At 40.7% G+C, this 24789-nt stretch overlaps 1 protein-coding gene across 1 annotated transcript; it reads left to right on the top strand.

Annotated features, from left to right (window-relative positions):
• The first annotated feature begins 6908 nt into the window (after positions 1-6908).
• Positions 6909-24509, top strand: LOC136708332 (G protein-regulated inducer of neurite outgrowth 1-like). Its single transcript, XM_066682858.1, has 3 exons — positions 6909-6984; positions 9236-9489; positions 24007-24509. The coding sequence occupies exons 1-3, from the start codon at positions 6909-6911 to the stop codon at positions 24076-24078; spliced, it is 402 nt and encodes a 133-aa protein (XP_066538955.1). The 3' UTR covers positions 24079-24509.
• The last annotated feature ends 280 nt before the right edge of the window (positions 24510-24789 follow it).

Below are 24789 nucleotides of genomic sequence, written 5' to 3'. Positions count from 1 at the left end.
GGGTTAAAGGCAAGTGGCTCATTATCATTTAAAGGAACAGGCGCTGAAAACTGACGTCCTAAACAGGGATGTTTAAACAGGGGAAGAATGCTACTTAGGGGGTTGATCCTTATGATATTTTGACCAAAGCAGGTTACACACAATTAATTAAGTCCCAGAACTGTGTTCTCTTAAGGAAAGGAAGATAATATCAGCACTGACAAAAATTTTCACGGCTGTGTTAAAATGATGTAGAAAACCAAAAATCCACAAAAAATAATATGTTGTTATTTGAATAGCAAGGCCATGTATGGACAAGGTTTTTTTTAATATATTTATTTAATTTTGTTTTTAAATTTCAGTGTCCGGGGTCTGGGGTAGCACATTCAGACCACTGGTTCCCCTGTGGAACCTTTCTTTTATTTCTCTTTTTGCAATAGTTCTGTCATGAAAACACACAAATATTGACCTTTCCGTCTGGAGAAGAGAAACATTTTAAGATCATATTCAGACATTAAGACCGCTGTTGGATCTTTGAAGCTTTATTGACTTTCTTTGTTGCACCAGAACCTTTTTTCCTGACAGTGAATGGTTACATACTTCAGCCAAGAGCCAGGTGTTCAGACCCTCTGAGCCTTGTTTTGTTTGCTTTGTGGAATCGACCGGCACCATTTCTTCCTAACTGTTGCTCCCTGGCTTTCTTTCTCGCCATATTACACACCAGAACATGTTCGCCGTTCGCTAATGGAGCTCGGCAATGTGCATCTGTTTGAGGCATCTCCTCAGGAGAGAACGTCTGGCTTCCCAAGAACAGGCCTTTTATTTAAAGAGAAACTCTCAGGAGAACTGGGACCTGCCACACTCCACAACCAAGAGAGACATGACAGAGAGGGAGAGATAGAGAGACAGACATAGAGTAGAATAGAAGAGAGAGGGAGGGGGGGCAGAAAAGAGAGAAGGAAGGCAAGGGACAAAGAAGAAATAGAGTAGGGTAGAGGGAGAAAGAAGAAGAGATAGAAAGAGTAGGATGAAGGTAAGAGAGAAAGTCTTAGCAAGTGAGAGAAAGCGGAGAGGGGGGAGGATGGTTTTTATCAGCTGAAAATGATGAGGCCAGCAGTTGGAATGATCAGTGGAGCATCAGGAGGAGGAGAGTGGTCAGGGGACTGAGGGATTGATAGAGAGAGAGAGTAGACTCAATATCAACAGCCGTGGCTAAAGTAGCGCCAGGCTCTTGTCTGGTGTTGGGCCCCTTGGGGTGCTGTCACTTTTATTCTTCCTCGATTTGAAAGCCCTTAGTTTTAGACACTAAACACTGTCTGTCTCTCAGTGAGCGAGGTCTTATTTCAGCCCGCCTCTCCTGGACCTCCTTTTCATCCTGACTAGACGAGACACAATCTACTGATTTATACCAAACATAGGCTCCAGCTAATTCAGTCTTGTTTAGTTTTGTAGCACTTTTCTGTGTTTACTTTCACGCAGTTAGCACTCCCTGTATTTAGAGTGGTTTCCTACCTAAATAATTGGAAACATCAAAAATAAGCCAATATTACCCACATATAGAGCAGGAATAAAGGAATATATCCTATATCCTCAGCTCTTTTTGTGATATTTAATATTTGGAGGGCTCTTTGGTGTTTCTGTGAGAGAGAGAGAGAGAGAGAGAGAGAGCCTATCACAACGGAAACCTTTTTTTTAACCTTTTACTGACGTGATTTCGTAAACACGTTAGACCGGTTTTCAGCACGCAGCGATGGTGAGGAATAATCTGAATTTTATAATAATTATTATTATAATATAATAATATCAAACCCATAGCCCATAGTAGGTAGACCACTGTCCTATTCGGACCTGGACCTGTAACCGATCAACTATTCAGAGCTCCAGACACCTCTGTCCAGGGGCCAATAAAAATAGCCCAAGGAATGTGATAAAAGCCCTTTTGGGACACTTCCGGGACAACAGTGTTGTGTGAGTTAAAACCAGAAACATTAAAAAAGGGAACGATTAAATTCTCATAACGCTGAATATGGATTCTGTTTATGGATAAAGCCCTGCCCTATAGAGCCAATCAGTTTGTTATTAAGTGATAAAATCCCGCCCTTCAGCAATAAGAGCCAATCAGTTTACTGGTTATGGAAAAGCAATAAAGTCAACTGAAACTACAAAAGTCACCAGAGACTTGATTTAAAACATGCATATTTTTTTTTCATAATCATTTTATTTGTAAATTTAAATTGGGGGGCCCACATAGACTACAAGTTCTACAAGTTGTGTCACTGCCACCCTCTCCAGGATCCACTGTCAGTGAGGAGTTTGGTGTGTTCTTACTGAGTGTGTGTGTGGGTTCCCTCCTGGTGCTTCACTTTCTTCCCACTGCCCAAACATATTTTTGTAGAATGTTCGGAAGAAAGGTGGGTGAAATTGTGCACAACTGTGAGTGCGGGAGTGACTGATTGGGTGAGTGTATGAAACTGAGTGACTGGGTGAGTGTGTGAAACTGTCAGCAAGTGTGTCTTAGTGCCTGTGTGTGTGTTTTAACCTAGTGATGGATTGGCTCCCAGTCCCAGGTGTGTTTCTGATCAGAATGAAATGATTACAGAGGATGAATGAATGAATGTCCTTTGAGAGAAGCACTGAGAGTCGTTCCCAGGCAAATCCCTGATTCCAGATATCCTAAACTTCAAATCTCTGGACTCTGGTGTGCCCAAACTAAGCGTAAACAGAGTGTGAAATGTTCTGCTGTCACTGTCTAGACAGTCTGTCTGAGAAATGCATCTTTCTACAGCACATGAATTGATATTCCATCGTGTACCTCACATTAGATGAAGTAGAAAAGAAAATCTGATGTATAATTTGTACCAATGGACATTTCTGTATTTTTAAAACAGACAAACAAACAAAGAAGAAGAAGAGAAAAAAAACATAAGCCACACTGAAAAGCTTTTTTGTGCTGGTCACTCTGTCTATTGTGCTCTCTTGGGCAGAGTGCCTCACACATTATTAACAAAATGGCTCTAAAAGTCATTTATCACTCATCAAACAGAAAACAACACTGTAAAACAAAATAGACACTAAAACCTAATACACCAATCAGCCATAACACTAAAACCACCTCCTTTTTCCTACATCACTGTCTATTCTCTCAGTTCCACTGACCATACAGGAGCACTTTATAGTTCTATAGTTACAGACAGTAGTCCCTCTGTTGCTCTGCATACTTTGTTAGCCCATTTTCACCCTGTTCTTCACTGGTCAGGACCCACACAGAGCAGGAATGATTTGGGTGGTGGATCATTCTCACCGCTGCAGTGACATTGACGTGGTGGTGGCGTGTTAGTGTGTGTTGCTGGTACGAGTGGATCAGACACAGCAGTGCTCTAAGAACTGGAATGTGTATTATGGCATAAAATGCTGTGTATGTAGAGAGACCACTAGGTTTTGTGTCAGACCCGTAGTCTCTGAATGTTAAACTGAAAATAAATTAGGTTTTATTCATTAAACGTGAATAAATGATATGCTCGCCTCTGTAAACAGACTTGTAAACGATGCTCTAAATGAATATCTCAGACCTGACCCCCTCGCTTTGCTTCTGCTGACCTGTGGGGTATGTTTTGCTCTCAGGGTGAAGTTTTGAGTGCTTTTTTTGTCTTGAGGTCTCAAGTAGTCTGCATTACCAGCAGCCTTCTGAAAACAGATCGCGAACTGGAGCGATCAGACATCGTCAGCTCTTTTATTTCTTTTCTTATTTTGTGACTGGGAAGTGTTTTATGGTTTTTAAGATAAAGATGCTAGCAGTGGTGCAGAGAGAGAGAGAGAGAAGGTTCACTCCAGGGTTAATCGCTCTAATGTAAGAGTGGCCAAAAGAAGTCAGACTTAAGTGTTTGTTCGCAGAATTCATTTCCAGCGAAGTGACTTTAATCCTGCACCTCAGAGAGAGAACAGGTCAGATATTTGGAAATGAATTCAGAAGGTCGAGCCCCTATACATCGTGTGGACATTCTGTGTTTTAAGTGAGAGAGAGAGTGTGTGTGTGTGTGTGTGTGTGTGTGTGTTCTTTTTTCTTGTACTGAACAGACCGAGAAGAGCCTTAATCTTCTTACAGAACATAGTGTAAAAAGATGTTGGTAGCACTTCCTATGAATCTTGTATTCTCCTGTATTCTTTTGAGTCGCCAATCCACCTACCAACGTTTGTTTTTGGACCATGGGAGGAAACCAGAGCACCCGGAGGAAACCCACGTGGACACAAGGAGAACACACCACACTCCTCACAGACAGTCACCCGGAGCGGGACACGAACCCACAACCTCCAGGTCCCTGGAGCTGTGTCACTGCGACACTACTTGCTGCATATAATACTGCATATAAATAAACATAGCTAAACATAGCATGACACTTTATAAAGAATGAGTGTGCGGATTCATAAAGACGGGTGTTATAATGCACTGTAATATCTGTTAATAAAAATACGGTACTATCTTAGTAAATAGATAAGGCTCATAACGCACAAATAGCTGGATATTGGGACAAGGCCATTCTGCTAGTAAGTGTATTTCATTGCTGTAATAAGGGAACAGGGAACAAGGTAGTATGATGAGTGTCAGAGCCTCATCCATCGCCACACAAGTCTCCCAGGTGATGGATACTGCTCTGTCCTGTCAATCATTACACACCAGGCAGGCAGAAAAACACCCCTCACCCCCTATCCCCCATCCACATATCACACACAAACGACACAAAACCCCAAAACAACGAACATGGGGAGGTGGTGGTGGATGCCAGAATTTTCCCCATGAGAACACCGCCCTGTCCAGGTTCTAGCACTGCTACTTTAACTACAGTGCTCTTATGAATGGGTATTATAGTGCATTATAACACCTGGAATTATAATGAATTATGTATGTGTTATGTATTTGTATCTATTTATGAGTAATTATTACAGACTTATAGCAGTCATTATAAGGTATTATGTATACCATATAATGCATAATAAATACAAGATTCATAGGAAGTTTTATCAAGGTGTTCTTTGTATATGAAGAAATGAAATTTTTCCCTGCAAAAGATTACAGCAACAGTCAGTCTTCAGGTCAGAATTAGGATAAAATTTGGGTCAGGATTAGGATTAGTGTGAAGTTATGGTTAGGTTTATGATCAGTGTTACTGTGGAACACTGTGGAACTACTGTACTCACAGCAAAACAATCTCCCTTATGTTAGTGTCCATTCAGAAGCTCCTCGTCTTTTAAGGTGAGTAAGACGTAGCTGTAGTTTGGGGTTTAACTTGTCTGTAATTTTTTTTTTTTTTGAGTTTGTTTTAATTTGGGGGGCATGTTGGCGCAGCAGGTAGTGTCGCAGTCACACAGCTCCAGGGACCAGGAGATTGTGGGTTCGATTCCTGCTCCGGGTGACTGTCTGTGAGGAGTTGGTGTGTTCTCCCCGTGTCCGCGTGGGTTTCCTCCGGGTGCTCCGGTTTACTCCCACAGTCCAAAAACACATGTTGGTAGGTGGATTGGCGACTCAAAAGTGTCCATAGGTGTGAGTGTGTGAGTGAATGTGTGTGTGTTGCCCTGTGAAGGACTGGCACCCTCTCCAGGGTGTATTCCTGCCTTGCGCCCAATGATTCTGGGTAGGTTCTGGACCCACCGCGACCCCGAACTGGATAAGCAGTTACAGATATTAATGTTTTAATTTTTAGCACTTTTAATCTGTGTTTAGTTCTGTGTATTTAGCATTATCCTGAATTTAGAGTTCGTTTCACCTTAATAAATATAACTAACAGTGAAAATAAGTCAATATTACCCACATATGGAGCAGAACTAGAACAACATCCTTAACCCTTCTCATGCTTTTTACGTTCTCAGTGCTCTCCGCTATACAAACACCTCCAGATATGATTTTCTCGTGGCTCATCCAGCAAAGCAGAGAAAAAGCCTGAGACTTTTCAGACCAAGGCTCTTAGTTTTTTTACCCCCATTTACAGAGACAGACTAAAGGTAATTCTAGCGTGGGCATAGAACAGAACAGAGTGAATGGTGAGGGAACAGCATCTGAATTTTATAAAAAATTATTTCACATCACCTTTAAGCTATGTTTTAGAGTTAGGATTTAGGACTAGGGCTAGGGCAAGGTTTGGGTTTAGACTTAGTGTATGGTTAGAGTTAGGATTTAGGATTTGGTTAGGGTTAGGTTAGTAGTAGTAATGGCTAGGGTTAGGGTAGGTCTCCATGAAATTAATGACAGTCCTCTTAACTCATAAATATTGATGGGAAATCTTGAGGACATAATATTTTCAGAAATGTCAGATAGTAACATTTATAAACCCCAAATAAATCATAAAACAGCTCTCAGATAAGCACCACACAGACACACACATATAAGGAACATCCTCAGAATTGCCATAATGAGGTACATTCTGGTGACTTTAAAAAAACAAAAATCAGCAGTCACCTCCATTAGACAGCCATGCATCTGCCTTGTTAGCAGTGTACCATTTGTTTTTGATGGAGAGAGAGAGAGAGAAGAGTGAATTAACCAAAGTTGTTTATTGAGCGTCTAAAAATCTTTTTATTTTAAATTTTTTTTTTTTAATTTACTTTCTAATTCGAGTGATAGGAAAATTAATCAGCAACATCTGTTTGTTCTGAGCATGCTGGCAGTCCTTCATTAGTGCAGCTCACAACGGAAATGGCATGGAGACGAGAACACACACACACACACATGGGGAGAAAAAAAAACACAGAGAAAAGCAGAGCACTTGGTTGGATTTCAATCAGACATCGCTATAGCAACGGCAAGAGGCGTCTGTTCCCGAACCACTGCCTCGATCCGTTGAGGAATGTGGGAAAACAAACAGCACTTTTCTGTTCTCGGGTGTTAATAAAAAAGAATGAAATCGTCACTTAAACAAAACACAAGATGAATTCAAGCGATGGGGTTTCCTGGTGGCCTCCTGATCCAGGATATGGGATGTATCAGGGTCACTTTAGTGGACTGTAATGGACTGGGTCAGTGCTCAAATCAGCACAGTCCCCTTCCAGTCCTTATCAATGCTTTGTTTTACCCCGTATTTCTGCTATCACTGAAGTAAGCCTCATTCCCATATTAGGAATTTGAGGCCTATGGAGCCTATTTTATGTTCCAAACCTGGACACATTCTCCAAAAGACTCTAAAACAGATGAAACATATTTAGCCATATTTTAGCAAACACTGCTGATCATAAGATGAGAAAGCTCATCAAAACACAGCTCTCAGACCAGTGAGGCTTCTACCATGTGGACTGTATGATTCTCTGATGGTAGTAGAGTACAGTACAGTTTAAAGAGCTGGTAATGTTATATATTAATGCTCAAGGTTAACGGTACAGTTAGTTTCACGCAGCATCAGTGTTAGCTTTCTTGCAGTACATGTGCTATTATTTATATTTCAACTGCTAAGTGAAGTTCACTGAAAAGCTGAATAAATATCAGTAACATGAAACATCTGTGCTCCACGTTTTTTTTTTTTATTTACCCTCTATGGACAGCCATGGTTCCACCAGTATATACAGTACCCATCAAAGGTTTGGACACACCAACTCAGGGAGGGTTTCCTTTGTTTTGGAGTCATTTTCCACATTGTGAATGTACAGTACCAGTTTTGTACAGTTTGAACATCTTCTCATTCAGTAGTTTTTCTTTGTTTTTTATTATTTACTACTTTGTAAATGAATGTGGAAGACCTTAAAACCATGAAGGAACACATATGGAATTATGTAGTAAACAAAAAGTGTTAAAAAAAAAACAGAATATGTTTGATACTTTAGATTCTTCAAAGTAGCCATCTTTTGCCTCAATGACAGCTTTGCGCACTCTGAGTTCTCTCAGTCAGCTTCATGAGGTCGGCACCGATGGAATGGTTTTCAGTGAACAGCTGTGGCCTCGTCAAGAGTTAATTTGTAGGACTGCTCGGCTTCTTAATGTCTTTGAGACCATAACTTGGGTTGTGCAGAGGTAGGGGCTGGTACACAGTTCTATACAGTGAACAGCCCTATTCCACCAATGAGTAATGAGATGATGTGTCCAAACATTTGATGGGTACTGCAGAAAGTAGAAGATGAAACAGTAGTGGAATCACAAGTTTACTGTGTGTGCACATTAATTTTGTGATCTGGAAAAACAGAGAAAAAAAGAACGGAGAAGGAGAACTGAGCAAAAACAGTTAAAACCAGAGCTTCTACTCCTTACTCCTCACTGCTGTGCGCTTGGGTCGGGGTGAAGAGCGAGTGGCTCATTATCATTTAAAGGAACAGAAGCTGAAACCAGCCGCTCTGAACAGAGAACCCTGCCATGGTGTTTGACCCTTGTGGTATTTTGAACAAAGAGGGTGACAGGTGTTTCATTTAAACCTCAGAATTATGTTCACTTGTGGAAAAGAGGGAAAATATGTCTCTCTCTCTCTCTCTCTCTCTATATATATATATATATATATTTCAGTGTGCTGAATTGATTAAAAATAAAATAAAATAAATATATAAGCAGCATATTCATAAAAATTTGTGTAATCATTTGTTTAATTATTCTGAGCAGATTTTAGAGCTTGACATCTGGTTCCATTCACCCCCACTGGGAACACCTGACTCTATTAGCTTCTCTGGAACATAGTACTTCACATCAAATATCTCTACATTATTTATATATTAACCATTTATTAAATGTAGTAGAAATTTTTAACTAAAAAATTTGATGCTCCAGATTAACCCTTGGGTGTTACTGTCGTTTTGTTAAACTGTTCCCATGATTTCACATAACTGCATATTTAATGATATATTTCTATAGTTAACTACATAATGAATTGGGTCAGTTAAAGGGCTAATGAGGCCCAAAGGGGGGCCAGAGTTGCTGAGATACAAAGTGTCTGCCAAATTTACCTGCATCTCCAGACACACAGGGTTATGTACGAGTGCTTTACATTTTAACCCTAATTAGGCAGGGGTTATTAATGTCACTGTGCCATAACACTTCTGTGTAATTGTGTAAAGCAAATTTAGGTTTCATAATGAATTACATTTACATTCTACATGAGGATCCACACTGTGGATATCTGTTGTAGTTACATGGTGTAAAGTTTGTGGATCCCTTAAGCTGAATTCATGAGGATCCACTCAGTTTAATTTTATGGATCTTATCAGTGTAAATCAGGTGGACCTTTTTTTAATTGTATCCCAGGTGGACAAACTCTGGGAAAATATGTGTGTATTCTCTGTGTAAATCATCTAGATCCTTTCAGCATATATTGTGTGGATCCTCTGAGTGTGTATCAGGTAGATCCTCTGAGCATGGACCAGGTGGATCCTCTGAGCGTGGACCAGGTGGATCCTCTGAGCGTGGACCAGGTGGATCCTCTGAGCGTGGACCAGGTGGATCTTCTGAGCTTGGACCAGGTGGATCCTCTGAGCGTGGACCAGGTGGATCCTCTGAGCGTGGACCAGGTGGATCCTCTGAGCGTGGACCAGGTGGATCTTCTGAGCGTGGTAAGAGTCAGATTGAGATCTGGAGCTCCACAGTTCAGTTATGAAGCTTTGAAGTGCTGCACTGACCTGGGCTCATTTCTCTGTAAACACAGCTTATATTACTCTCTAGGTGCTAGTGCAGAGATGATTACATTGGAGAACCCACCCCCCCCCCCCAACACACACCTCTCTCTCTCTCTCTCTCTCTCTCTCTCTCTCTCTCGTGCACTGTATATTTTTCTGTGTTTTCACTTTCTGTGTTTCTTTTATTCTCACTTTTATTGGTAGTGGGATATATATATATATATATATATATATATATATATATATATATATATATATATAATAATTATTAATATTATTATTATTATTTTTGAGTCTCTCTCTCACACACACACATGAAAAATGTAAACAAATGGAGGCATAAGATATTTTGTCCTGTCAATTTTCTTTCTATTTTCTGTTTGTCTTTGTCCTCTCTTTCTCTCTCTCTCTCTCACTCACACACACACACACACACAGTATAAATGGCAGAGCATTTATATGCCTTTGTCTGTTTTTCATTCTCTATCTCTCGTTTTCTGCCTTTACAGCCTTTACTCTCTCTCTCTCTCTCTCTCTCTCTCTCTCTCTCTCTTTCTCTCTCTCTCTCTCTCTCTCTCTCTCTCTCTCTCTCTGAGGCAGTATAAAGGATAAAGTGAAGTCGGCAGTGTCAACACGCTCTCGGCTCCGTCGTCATTAGACTTGAACATGGGGGAGTGTTTTTTTAATATCCTGTTGTGGGGTGCTGAGCCGTGCTGTGATTGGTTGTCCTCTGAGGCCTCGCAGAGTCGATAGCATTGAGAGGCACATTGAGAAAGGCTGGCGATTGTCGCTGTGGATATGGAAATGTGGCGGCAGGGACGCGCATGGAATCCCTAATTTAACCAAGCCGTATCAGCACCGCTGAGCTTGCACACACTGCTTTCAGTAATTAGAATTGATGAGCTACATTGCATATGTAAATGCTCCCCCCGAATACCCCCTCCAGTGAGTGTGTCCCAGGAGGATGTTTCTGAATCGTGCGGACTTTATTCACAAGTGTTTTGCTGCCATTTGTCTCTGTTTTGCTCTATCCCGAAGATCGGAAACTACTCAGACACTGATGATGATGTTATCTTGACTAGAGTGGATGGTTTAGCCTGGATCACTGACTCAGTGAAGTTACCCAAAGGCCTGAAACACATCCAGATGCACCCTGCAGACTAAAACTCGGGCTGTACTAAGTCTTAGTCTTAGGCTTGTAAGCCAAACTTCTGATTGTGTTCCAAAATATGCCAGATTTCATCCTTCGATGAAAGAACTGGGCAAGAACTCTATATGTAGAGGATATAAGGAAGATGATTTTAGGTCTGTCACACAGCATGAAATTGTGTATACACACACACAAACACACACAATACTGCAGTAGGGGCAGTGAGCACACAATACTAGGGGTGGGCGATGTGTCCCTAAAATAATATCATGATATTTTAGGGCATTTTCACGATAATATCTTTGGTGATATGACGAAACAATGAAAAATGCTCATATTAATTTCAAGAACACACTATTACAACAAACACATGTTATATTGATATTAATTATATTAAATATATGTAATATGTATTAAAAATATTAAATTCTTTTATTAAAATGTTTTATTTTATTACAAATTTAATTTCAATCATTCATTACATGATGTTGTTAGGTATACATGTTAAAATATTATGAAATTGACATTTTAATGCCCTGTGAAAGACTGGCACCCCCTCCAGGGTGTATTCCTGCCTTGTGCCCAATGATTCCAGGTAGGTTCTGAATCCACCGCGACCCTGAAATGGGTTACAGATAATGAATGAATGAATGAATGAATTACTTTTTTAAATAGTTTTAAAAATTATGACAATATTACTGCGAACAATACAAAATGGCACAGCCCTAACATACACACACACACACAGAGCTGTGGCTAGCCATCCCAGAACCTGGGATGGAGTTGGGGGTTAGATGCTTTGCTCAAGGCTCAAGGCAGTGGATGATGAGGGAGGAGACAGCACTTTTCCTTCACGCCTCCCACCCCCAATTTTCCCGCCTTGGTAAACACCGTGCTAAACCAACAAAGCTACGTTTACACTACAAGCCTCATTTATCAATTCCAATTCCAGTTTTGGTTGTCATAAGAGTTCAAATTCATAAAATCCATATAAATAGCTTGTGTCGGTCTGTAATGTGACTTAACCTGTCTGTGAAATGGCATGGACCCACACATTGACACTTGTATGCACAAGTGTCAATGTCCTTCACCTACAACAAAAACATAATATTTTGGAGAAGACAATTTTTATTAAAACTTTAAAAGCGAACACACTTGTAGCTGGTGTGCATCGTATTTTGTTCAAAAACACAGCAAACAGCTCGTTGACTGCATATGATTAAGACCAGAATGTAAAAAATTGCACTCAGCTTTTACTGTTTTACCAAGGGATTGGCTAATTTCAGATTTCTCGCTACACCCTATGTTGTGCACATTGTAAATCATAAAATAACGATAATTAGATGGTAATTTGACACAGAAACGTGAACCTTGTGGCTCACTAAAAATTATTTTTGGCATACAATACAACTTATAAGTGCAGAAACCATTATTTTATGACTGACACTGTGCCCTACAGAGGGTGTAGGAAGACATATGGGATTCAGCTTTGGCTTTGCTGAGTATTTATTCTGCCTGAATAATTTAGGTGGACAGTCACAAAAAAATATTATCCTTAAAGAATCTGTTCCACTCTCAGAGCTCAGGGACAGCTGGATGAGAGAACGACGAGGAAAAGACAAAGGAATATGTGGCTTGTGTCTCTTAAATGTGAAAACAATGTATAGTTGTCTATACACTTTGGACAGAATGTATCAGCAGACACAGGTTAATTTGGCAGAACCTCACCCACCATCCCACCCATAATATCGAGGATGTACTGGGGCGTGACTTCTGAGCGAGTCAGATATCCCAGAATGCATTTTGCACCAACCTCAGCGCTATTAATTTTTCGCGCCACGGAGACGATGTCTCATCAAGTGCGCCAGCATTCCAACCACATAACGACCACTGCGTCTTCGGGAGTTTGTACTCGTTGGTTCGAACTTGCCAAATTTGTACGACAGAGTACGGCAGTTCAAACTTGACGTACTTTGTATTGAGAACCCGTGTGATCCACATGGAGCAGCGGCAGCAGGTAATCAATGGCAGCTGTGGGGCACAGTGCAGCAGAATTAACAACAATTTGTTATGAGAGAGAGAGAGAGAGAGAGAGAGAGAGAGAGAGAGAGAGAGAGAATATATTAAGTTATATTAAGTTTAGAGAAATAAGGCCCAAAAGAGAAAGTAAGAACGGAAAAAAGAAAGGTAAGTATAAATAATGACACAGAAATAATGACAAATACAGGCACAGAGATGCAAGAGATGAGTGAGAGAAAACATTAAAACAATGATAAATGAGGTAAGTGAGTGAGAAAAAGAAGAGAATGTAAGGCAAAATAAGAGGAATTAAGAGGGAAAACAACGCAAAGAAGAAAATGGGTTGAACAAGAAAAATGGAAAGTCAGGATAGCAATAGGAAGAGGAACGAGAGGTGGTTGGTGTGTTTAGTACAGATCTGCTCAGAAGTACACAGGTCAGTCATAACGTTATGGCAGATGGGTTTATGTTTCCTATAGATGTTGTGTCTGTTGAACTTCGCTGACCTTATGTCAGCTCTGCATTAAAGTGGACAGCTGTGTATGAGAGTGGACAGCTGTGTTAGAGGGGACAGTATGTGACAGGGTGAGGAAGGATTAAGGGCTGGCAGTTGATGGTGGGCGAATCTCAGGTGTGTTTTATTAGCCGTTATTAGCTCTTTCCCTCGGAGGATGAACTGTTGCTGTTGTGCGTGGGTGGTCTGAGATTGATGGCAGCAGAGGCGTCTTTGCGAGGCTTGTGAAAAGTGGGAGTTAAATTAATTTTAATTTAATGTATGTGATGAGTCACTCGCCATCGCTTTTAGGAGAAATTCAACTTGAAGAAGTTCAGATACTGTTTAACTTCACAGCTCATTCTTTTATCTTGTTGGTTCATGTGTGAGTTCATGTTGGGCACATTTTTTATACCCCTTATTTTACAAGAGAACACAGTCTGTGACATGAGTCAAAAAATCACAGGGATCAAGCTCCACAGCTGAAAGACCTCTTTCAGCGCCTGCTCCTTTGAATGATAATGAGCCCCGATCCAGGAACATAGCAGTGCGGAGTAGCAGAAGCTCTGTTTTTTATCTGTTTTTGCTCTGTTCTCTTTCTTCTCACGTCTCATTTTCTCCATTTTTACTCAGTGCTCTTATTTCTAAATGCTCATTGTGTCTGTTTTGCTGCGTTTAAATACGGGTCCAGCGCTATGATTGGACAGACGCAGATGAAGGGGTGGCACAATTCTAATGTCAATGCACTTGACCTAAGGTGCAGCACAAAATTAGAACTGCTCATTTTATTCCGTTTTCAAATTTTCTCATAAAAAAAAAAAATTAAAAAAAGACTGGGTGAACTTGTTTCACAGTGTGTGAGAATTGTTCTCCCATATAATATGCTCCATTTTACCATTAAAACATTGCATTCTTTACAGGCTAATTTATGGAGTTAAATCAATGACATATGTATTTGAATCTGAATTTTCAATATTAATTATATTTGTCTAAATTGTCATTGTCATACACTGTCATTAAAGTGCTCACTTCAAAGAAGAACTTGGGTTTCAGGGTAGGATTTGGAACGGTGTGAGACTGCACTGTGATTGGTGGCCTTGAGAAGAGGGCGCTGTGATTGGCTAATGCTGTGATCAATCTCTTTGTGGAAGTATACTTTTTCCTGGGGAGCCCACTGGTTTAGTTCAGGCCTAGATTCGAATGTTTGCAATCTGAAGTTTTTTCGACTTGAATTTGTTGCTTAGGCTGGTATTTTAAATATGTACTTGCTAATGCATGATTTGTATACCAGAAGGACACTGGGAGACGATGGTCATGCTACAGCAGTGCAGTTAAAATGTCTGGCCCAAATGATTATTATTATCTATTATCAACATTTCCTTTAGCTACATTTAAGGTGTGCCAGAAATGTTGTGTTTGTGAAATGAGCACTTAAGAATGCCTCATGAACAAAGCTTTACTAGTGGGAAAATGTATGTATTTCATAAATGTGTAATATCAGACACTTGCATCAGACAAGAAATTCTATATTGGTGCATCCCTAATTTGTCTTCATATATGCCACTCATCTTAATGCATTGTCATACGACTTTTGGCTGTGTACAAATTCAGGGTCCTTTGAAATATGCAATCTACATAGTTTGTGAAGGCAGAATTGAAATGTGATAGTGTGCTCTATTCTTTTTTAGAGTAGTCCTCATAGGCATGCAATAACTCTTGTAACAGGTTGACTCGCAAAATCTCCACCTATTGTATCCTTAGTTGGCATGGAAAAGAAAGAAATAGGGATACAATATATAAAATAGAAAAATAGGAACAGATTAAGAACTGTGTTGTCTTCAGGAGCCTCTAGATAGCTGGGATTCAACTCAGGAGCTTCAGAAGGGTCAGAACTGACATCAGGAGTCTCTGAAGAGCCAGAGTTGAACTCGGGAGTCGCTGAAGAGCCAGAGTTGAACTCGAGAGTCTCTGAAGAGCCAGAGTTGAACTCGGGAGTCTCTAAAGAGCCAGAGTTGAACTCGGGAGTCTCTGAAGAGCCAGAGTTGAACTCAGGAGTCTCTGAAGAGCCAGAGTTGTACTCGGGAGTCTCTGAAGAGCCAGAGTTGTACTCGGGAGTCTCTGAAGAGCCAGAGTTGAACTCGGGAGTCTCTGAAGAGCCAGAGTTGTACTCGGGAGTCTCTGAAGAGCCAGAGTTGTACTCGGGAGTCTCTGAAGAGCCAGAGTTGTACTCGGGAGTCTCTGAAGAGCCAGAGTTGAACTCGGGAGTCTCTGAAGAGCCAGAGTTGAACTCGGGAGTCTCTGAAGAGCCAGAGTTGAACTCGGGAGTCTCTGAAGAGCCAGAGTTGAACTCGGGAGGACCTACTGAAGAGCCAGAATTCACATTCAGAGCATCGGAAGAGCTGGAGCTAGCTTCTGGACTAAGAGCCACTAAATAAAAGAATGTGTATTAGCAACTACAGATATATGACAGAAATGCTGACATTTCTTTATTCTCATTCAATAAGCAGGTATGACAAATGCAGATGAAATAAAAGAATATTATTGGAGTAAATTAAATAGTAAAGCACAGACAATTTGATATAAAATACTTTTTAAATTTTAACATACCTCGCAAAATACCTTCGTAAAGTGAGCGAATAGTTGAAATGGTGGTCCTCTCTGTTTCTGATGCAAATGAGTGAGGGCAAAAAATGTCAGCCCCAAACGTTGATGTCTGCATTGCCTTCCGCTTCCCTAACAGAAGAAGAGGGTAGTACCCCAACACATGAAACTTGTGGAGCTGTAAGGATATAAATACATATTAACAAATTTTTCCATCTCTTTTTCCATCTATTGGTAACTTCTCAGCAACATTTGAAAATTCTAAATTTTTTATCTAACTTTTAACCCCTTCTCTGCCAATTTGGTAGTGCCAATTAACCCACCCATTGGTAGCTCCCCCCAGCACTAACAATGCTGCCAACACTACAAGGGTGAGGACTAGCACATGCCTCCTCTGACATATGTGAAGTCGGGCACTGCCTCTTTTCAAACTACTGCTGATGCAGCCGACAGATTTGCATCAAAATTTAAAAAATAGTTAAAAATAGAAAAGAATGTATAGTTAACTTACCAGAAGATTGGCTGAGTTAACAAGTTTGGAGGTATTTCTACCTTTCACCATCTTTTGTGCCCACTCCTTTGAAATCTTTTCTTTAGCAAGCTGTATCTGCACTGCTGAGCAGCTCCACAAAACTTACAATGCTTACAGCAAACATTTATCTGTACCTGGAATGACTGGCAGGTGTTTTTTGTTGAATCAGGCATAATGGACGGGTACTTTAAAACCAAACAAATGGGATCTGTAAAGTAATAGTGATAAAAAAGTAATTAGCAGGTCATTCAAAAGTATTTATTTAAGCAAGTAATTAAGTAATTATCAAATAATTAACTCTCTTCATCTCAAAAATATCTAAATCAGAAATACTGGATGGAGCTCCATCATTTCAGAGAACACAGTTCCACAATGCTGCAACGATTTATACCCCTCTAGCACACACCTGGCATTAGGCATGGTGCAAGTAGGTTCATGTTAATCTGCTCAAGATAATCCTACTGTATTTACAAGCTGTGTGTGTATTTACACATCTGTGACAGCAATGGGTGCAAAGTAGCTGAATGCATTCCTTATTCATTAGAAAACTTGTCCACAAACATAATTACATAAACACTATGTCCAAATGCTTAATTCCATGTTATACACATATAAGATGGAATTAAAAATATTAGTATATAGTTGCAGGCAGCGATTTTTTTAGCTACCCAATAATAACACATTCTACACGGAGGTATACAGTAGTTCACATTTATTTGTGACTTGATAACTAACGTTAGCATGGTAACTGAACTAGCTTTCTTCATATTTTAATGTGGGCTTTTATTTCTAGACTGTTTAAACAAAACTAATACCTGTTCTGGAGCTGTGTGTAAGTTAAAGTTTAAAACAAGTGTGCTTATAAATTTAGGGTATGGAGAGTTATACATTTAGTTAAAAAGTCTGTATGTTAATGGTTGAACACATCTGACCAACTCACCGTGCGCGGGAACAATTTGTTGTGGTTGTGTTTGCGGAGTGCTCTTGCTAAAGGACCCATGTTCAAATGCTGAATGCTGGAGGTGCTCTTTTAAAATCCATAACATTAATATAATAGAATCACAGATTAAGTGATAGTCACTTGTTTGTAATCTCGTCGCATAGCAACGCTACCAATGCGATCAGAAATGACTTTTGTCATTGATTTTGATCCATACTAATTAAACCCTAAATTAAGGTTATAAGCATATTTTGACTCCTGCTTAAAGGTGTATTTTGTTGGTACTCATTTCTTGCAATATATATTGTATATTTTCAACGATTGACCAAAATTAATAAACATTTTTATTGCAGAATGGCCTTCCTTCTGTCTGAGACCCTGACAACACAAGGGAACTTAATCTGTGGCAACTTCCAAAAAATCACGACAACATTGTGATGTTTTTTGATGTCAAAAGCAGGCGGTGCTTTTTGATAGTAGACTCCCTTATTGAAGTGTCTGGCGTTTAGTATAGGAAATCTGTTCTTCGTTTTCATATCCCCAGTTCACACTCTCCTCAGCACTCCATGTTTAATGTAATGCTAAAAATATGATGGCTAATATTGACAGAGATGATATGGTTGCTCACCGACCAGCAGCCGATGGTGTCTAAGTCTTACATTCCGAAGAGGGTGGGATAATGGACAGTACAAAGTTATGTTATAGGAATAGTTCAACCAAGACTCAATCATGGGTCTCACCAAAATAGTGTCTGACCTATACAGTCATCCAGTGCACATCGCTGGCTCCTACAGTAAAGGTAAGTAGGAAAAATGAGGCCTACACTAACGCCATCTAACTAACCATCTACACTAACTCATCTACAATTATAAAGGGCAGTTTGTCTGCAGAGGAGGAGTTCATTCAGTTGATTCCTGTCTCACACAGACAGACGTGTCCTTGAGCCAGCGCTGTTTGTGAAAAGCTTTTTCTTTATGGTACAGAGATGTTCTATCGGGTCGTCTTTAGGATACACAGCAGTCAGTTTGTGGTTCATATTGTGTGATGATGTGTCTGTATCAGGGAAAATCATCTATTCCTGTGTGTGTGTGTGTCCAGGTGGAACGGTCAGGGTCTCTATCGCATTTTCTTGAAAAATCAATGTGTACAGAACATGTTCTGCTGAACGTGTTATTTTTCAACTGAACCTCTTCAAACACAATGAACTTCTGGGTTATTTTTCTATGCCCCCCCCCCCCCCCCCCCCCCCACACACACACACTTTTATGTCCCTCTCTCACACACACACACTTAAAATGAAATTCCCCAGCTACAAAACACAAACCTGAGCTACAGAAGTTATGACACCTACACACACACAAACACACTCAGAGAGGGAGAGATCTTTTGTAAATGTGAAAGCTGGTTCAATTTGTGGTTGGGAAGTTAATACTGTGACACTGTAATTTTGACCGGGGCCCTGCAAAAATGCCAAATATGAGCAAATCTGAGCCATGATGAGTAAACAGAGAGGAAAAGAAGAGTTTTGGATGAGTGCAGAGGAATTCACCATACAAGAATTTTAGAGGAATTTTTTAGAGTTTGATTCCTTCAAACTGAGTCAAGTTTAACAAGCTGCTTTATCCACATCCAACATTTTTGTGAAAACTGTTCAGGGCTTCAAAAAGTCTGTGACTGCAGGTTACAGAAACGAATGCTGTAGGATTTTACAGTGACAGAATATTGTCTGTTGATTGTTACCAATGTTGTCAAGGGTTTTTTTTTTCTTTTTTAAATGATGGTGAACCAGACATTGTTTAAGTGGCACAGGTTGAACACTACTGTGCTTGTATGTGTTCCCGCGTTTTTTTTTTTTATGTGTTTCCAGTCCTGCTATGTTGTGAGTTTAGTGTTTTGTTTGACAGGTTAATTATCATTTAATTTTTCTGCCTTTTGTTGTTTGAATTATTTCTTCAAAAACTTATTTGCACTCATTTGCCTCCTCGTCTTTGGACTGTGTCCACTGAATTCATTCCTAAGGACTGTCCTTAGATATTTACAGTAGCATTAGTTATATCTGTGATATTTTGTTTTATTACTGAACAGCATCATTTTTAATGTGGGGTTACATGGTTAAACTGCAAATCCTGAAGTGGTCCATCCCCTCAGGATATGAAGCCTATGCTTGGTGGAGAACTAAGAAGTGGTGAGGAGTGGAGTGGGTTGCCTAGATGGTGAAAAGCTGGTAACATGTCACTATGATTGTTTTTTTTTCCCATAATTCCCTGCGGCGTGCCTCCAGGCTGGCCTATCACAGCTCGCTCTGGGCCACACACACAGAACATAGCTTGACATTTGATCGCTCTCTTATCATGGCTTTTCCCTTTGGGGCAGAGGGATCATAAAAGGGGATTAGTGGGCTGTTCTGGCGCGATAAACCCTCTTTTAGCCCAGAACCACACACACTGATAAACCCACCGTTAGCTCAGAACCACACACACACTGATAAACCCTCTGTTAGCCCAGAACCACACACACTGATAAACCCACTGTTAGCTCAGAACCACACACACACACTGATAAAGTCACCGTTAGCCCAGAACCACACACACACACACTAGTAAACCCACCGTTAGTCCAGAACCATGCTGATATACCCACCATTAGCGCCGAGCCACACACACACACACACAAATAATCCGTTAGCCCAGAATCACACTCATGGATAAACCCTCCGTTAGCCCAGAGCCACACAGATAAACCCACCGTTAGCCCAGAACCACACACACACACACACACACACACACACACACACTGATAAACACACCGTTAGCCCAGAACCACACACACGGATAAACCCTCCGTTAGCCCAGAACCACATATACTGATAAACCCACCATTAGCCCAATGCCACACACACACACACACTGATAAACCCACCGTTAGCCCAGAGCCACTCACACACACTGATAAACCCACCGTTAGCCCAGAGCCACACACACACTGATAAACCCACCGTTAGGCCAGAACCACACACACACTGATAAACCCACCATTAGCCCAGAGCCACACACACACTGATAAACCCACCGTTAGCCCAGAACCACACACACGGATAAACCCACTGTTAGTCCAGAACCATGCTGATAAACCCACCATTAGCCCAGAGCCACATACACAACAGATAAACCCACTGTTAATCCAGAACCACACACACACAGATAAACCCACCGTTAGTCCAGAACCACACACACACAGATAAACCCACCGTTAGTCCAGAACCACACACAGATAAACCCACCGTTAGTCCAGAACCACACACAGATAAACCCACCGTTAGTCCAGAACCACACACAGATAAACCCACCGTTATCCCAGAACCACACACACAGATAAACCCACTGTTAGTCCAGAACCATGCTGATAAACCCACCATTACCCCAGAGCCACACACACACACACACTGATAAACCCACCGTTAGCCCAGAGCCACTCACACACACTGATAAACCCACCGTTAGCCCAGAGCCACACACACACTGATAAACCCACCGTTAGGCCAGAACCACACACACACTGATAAACCCACCGTTAGCCCAGAGCCACACACACACTGATAAACCCACCGTTAGCCCAGAACCACACACACGGATAAACCCACTGTTAGTCCAGAACCATGCTGATAAACCCACCATTAGCCCAGAGCCACATACACAACAGATAAACCCACTGTTAATCCAGAACCACACACACAGATAAACCCACCGTTAGTCCAGAACCACACACAGATAAACCCACCGTTATCCCAGAACCACACACACAGATAAACCCACCGTTAGTCCAGAACCACACACAGATAAACCCACCGTTAGTCCAGAACCACACACAGATAAACCCACCGTTATCCCAGAACCACACACACAGATAAACCCACTGTTAGTCCAGAACCATGCTGATAAACCCACCATTACCCCAGAGCCACACACACACACACATTGATAAACCCACCGTTAGCCCAGAACCACACACACACACAGATAAACCCACCGTTAGCCCAGAACTACACACACTGATAAATCCACTCTGTGTGTGTGTGTGTGTATACTTTTTACACTCTGCGGTGTGGTCCTGCATGCCGTCACACCCACTCTGTCTGATCAGTGCTCAGTTCCTCCTCTGTGCTCCAATAAATAGCAGCACTGCCCTGTGGATCTGTCCCAGCCATTAATTCTGAACACAGCAGCTGTTATCAGACAACGGACAGCAGCAGGATCACAGGGAATAAACACACACACATACACACACTATTGTGAAACAATCTTTGTGGCTAAAAGGACATCTTTGGTCTCTCTTAGTGTCTGTTGGTTTGAGTCGAAGGAGGTGAGGAAAACAGGGCTTGGGGAGAAAATGCTCTTGATTTGAGCAGCAGTCCAACAACCTTAATACCATCACTAAACTGGGGAGGTGAATTCGCAAGAAAGAAGCATTGTGAGCATGTGATCTTCCTGGATCTGGATGTGTTTTTGGATGCTCTGGTTCCTTCCCACAGTAGAAAAACACATAAGAAGTCCACAGGTGTGAGTGTGTGAGTAACTGGGTGAGTGTGTGAAATTTCCAGTTAGCATGAGGGTGAGTGTCTCTCTAGACACACAGTGAATGAATGAATACATTGTGAAGATTGTGGATTCCACCCAAAACAACACAGCACAATAAAGATACTCTTTTATGGGTGATGACAGGCATGATGGGAACTACTTTGCAGAATATAAGTCATGCATTATATATATATATACATATATCAGTGTAGTCTATATAATGTGGGCCATACCATCACATATATTCAATAATTATAATATACACCATGTGTATTATATATATATATATATATATATATATATATATATATATATATATATATATATATATATATATATATATATATATATTTATTTGGATATTTCAGTGACATTAATGTGTAGATATATGTATTTGCTGGTCCTGTAGGTAGCCCATCTTCTCTGTCAAAACATTATCAAATGTTAAATTATTATATGAACACACACACACAGTGTGACATATTTTGTAACAGCAGAACTTACTGGGGGCACAGTTGCGCTGATACAGTCCTCATCTCTGTTCTCACCCACGAGTGTTCAGATGCGTCTCCTCCAAAAGCAAACACCACTCTCTTAATTGTTTTAAATAGGGTGGATCCTCATTAACACATGCAAATGAGCCCTAATTACTCACTGCTAATGGGCCATAGTCATCTCTTCATTTATCATAGCTCCTACTTAACAGTGAGAAAAGGCTGCAGAAGTGTGTGATTGATGCTGATATTAGAGAAACACAAATACCAGTGGATCTTGACGCATTAGGAATGAAAATTAATTGAAAGTGTCTGAGAACCTCCTGTGAATATGTCTGAATACATTTGAAAACTCACTGAGCTGTTCTAGACCGCCCCCAACCCCCAAGGGAGTCACCTCCAGCCTGGCCAGGGCATCACTCGCACTCAAACCTTTCACACAACCCATCCATCTGCCTACGGGGTGTGTTTGAATTGTGGGAGATAACCAGAGCAATTGGAGGAAACCTGCACAGACACAGGGACAACACGCCATACTCCTCACAGACACAGCCCGCCATACATTTCATTAGAGACGTTCACCTACCTTCCACTACAGGGCCAAGGGCCAGTTTATTAGAAACACCCACCTTGTACTTCCACCTACTGGCCACTTTATTAGAAACACTTACTCTATTTATCTGCTATATGGGTTTACAGTTCAAAACCCTTGCTGTAAGTTAGAAGCCCCTCTATAAACTTTTCGACATACAATGGTCATATGCTTACAGCACCCACCAAGAGTTTGGACACGCCCACTCAGGGAGGGTTTCCTTTGTTTTGGGACCATTTTCCACATATTGTGAATGTACAGTACCAGTCAAAAGTGTGGATATCTTCTCATTCAATAGTTTTTCTTAGTTTTGTATTATTTTCTACATTGTAAATGAATGTGGAAGACATTAAAACTACGAAGAAACACATGTGGAATTATGTAGTAAACAAAAAAAGTGTTAAACAAAACAGAATATACTTTATACTTTAGATTCTTCAAAGTAGCCATCTTTTGCTTCGATGACAGCTCTCTGCATTCTCTAGATCAGCTTCATGAGGTTGGCACCGACAGAATGGTTTTCAGTGAACAGCTGTGGCCTCGTCAAGAGTTAATTTGTAGAACTGCTCGCCTTAACACAGTTCTATACAGTGAACAGCCCTATTCCACCAATGAGTAATGAGAAGAGGTGTCCAAACATTTGATGGGTACTGTATATACGGTAGATATACCTGTGTATTTATGTACATAGACTTATCTTCTAATAATGAACACACACTTACGTGGCTCTGTTTACATAAACACATGTATTTACATGTGTTCTCTCTCTATCTCTCTCTCATCCCTTCTTCCTCTCTATCTCTTGGCATCTTTTCTGTAAAAAGGTTTGAAGTTGTTCCTCCTAATATGATTCATTACTTTTGTTTCTACCGTTTTGAGGATAACAAAGCTGTCACTGTTTTACCAACAGCTATAATTCTCCATAATGAAGGTGCCATCTCTCTCTCTCTCTCTCTCTCTCTCTCTCTCTCTCTCTCTCTCTCTCTATGTTAAACTGCTTGACAAGTAATTTTGGAAGCTCTTCCTCATTCTTTTCTATCCTTTCTCTTTGCTTTGCAGGAGAATGACAAAGACTTTTATTGTAGTTTGCTTTTCATGGCTGTCAGCCCATCTCTCCCCCCGCCTCGATGATCATTTGTGTTGAGACAGCCCATTTGAGCACAAAATAACTCCCCTCGGTTTGTTGGCTGCCTGCTTCACTGGAGGACGAGATGATTTCTAGATTATGTTCGTAATGAGGAGAGACGCTGGCCAGATTTCTCCTAACCTCAGGATCCCAGGTCCTCAACCTCAACTGCGGCCAAATGTTTGTGTTCACCTGCTCCTCCACTACTACTTTTCGGAAAATGAAGATTTCCTTCTTGGGGGAAGGCTTTACACTGGATAGCTGTGAGGACATGATGGCATTCAGCCATGAGAACATTATTGTGACTGTATTTTGGTTTTCAAAAAGACAACAATATGGACACATGGATGTTGGTTTTGGTTAAGATTTTGTTTGATGTAGAGGGTTTTAGTAAATGTCATGTTGTAGCAGGGAGTTAAATATCTTTTTAACCATAGTAATGCCCATAAATACATAAACATGTACTCATTTACCAAGACTAATAAACAGCATTAATAGCCTGTTTTGCTAAACACAACATAAACAAGGTAAAAACAAAAATAAATTTTACCGTTACCAACTTTTACATAATGTTTTTTCTATGTCAGTGTAGAAAATATTTATTTTGGTCTTTGTGCTGTGGTGGGAAGCAGTCTGACCAAAGGCTGATGTAGATGCAGGATGTAGACTAATAAAGAGTGTTCAGAAAGCAGGACTTACAGATATGTTTAAAGCTG

The sequence above is a fragment of the Hoplias malabaricus genome, chromosome 1 (assembly GCF_029633855.1).
Source record: "Hoplias malabaricus isolate fHopMal1 chromosome 1, fHopMal1.hap1, whole genome shotgun sequence".
Lineage (NCBI taxonomy): Eukaryota > Metazoa > Chordata > Actinopteri > Characiformes > Erythrinidae > Hoplias > Hoplias malabaricus.
The sequence above is the reverse complement of the archived record's forward strand: the minus strand, read 5'-3'. Positions and strand labels throughout refer to the sequence as shown.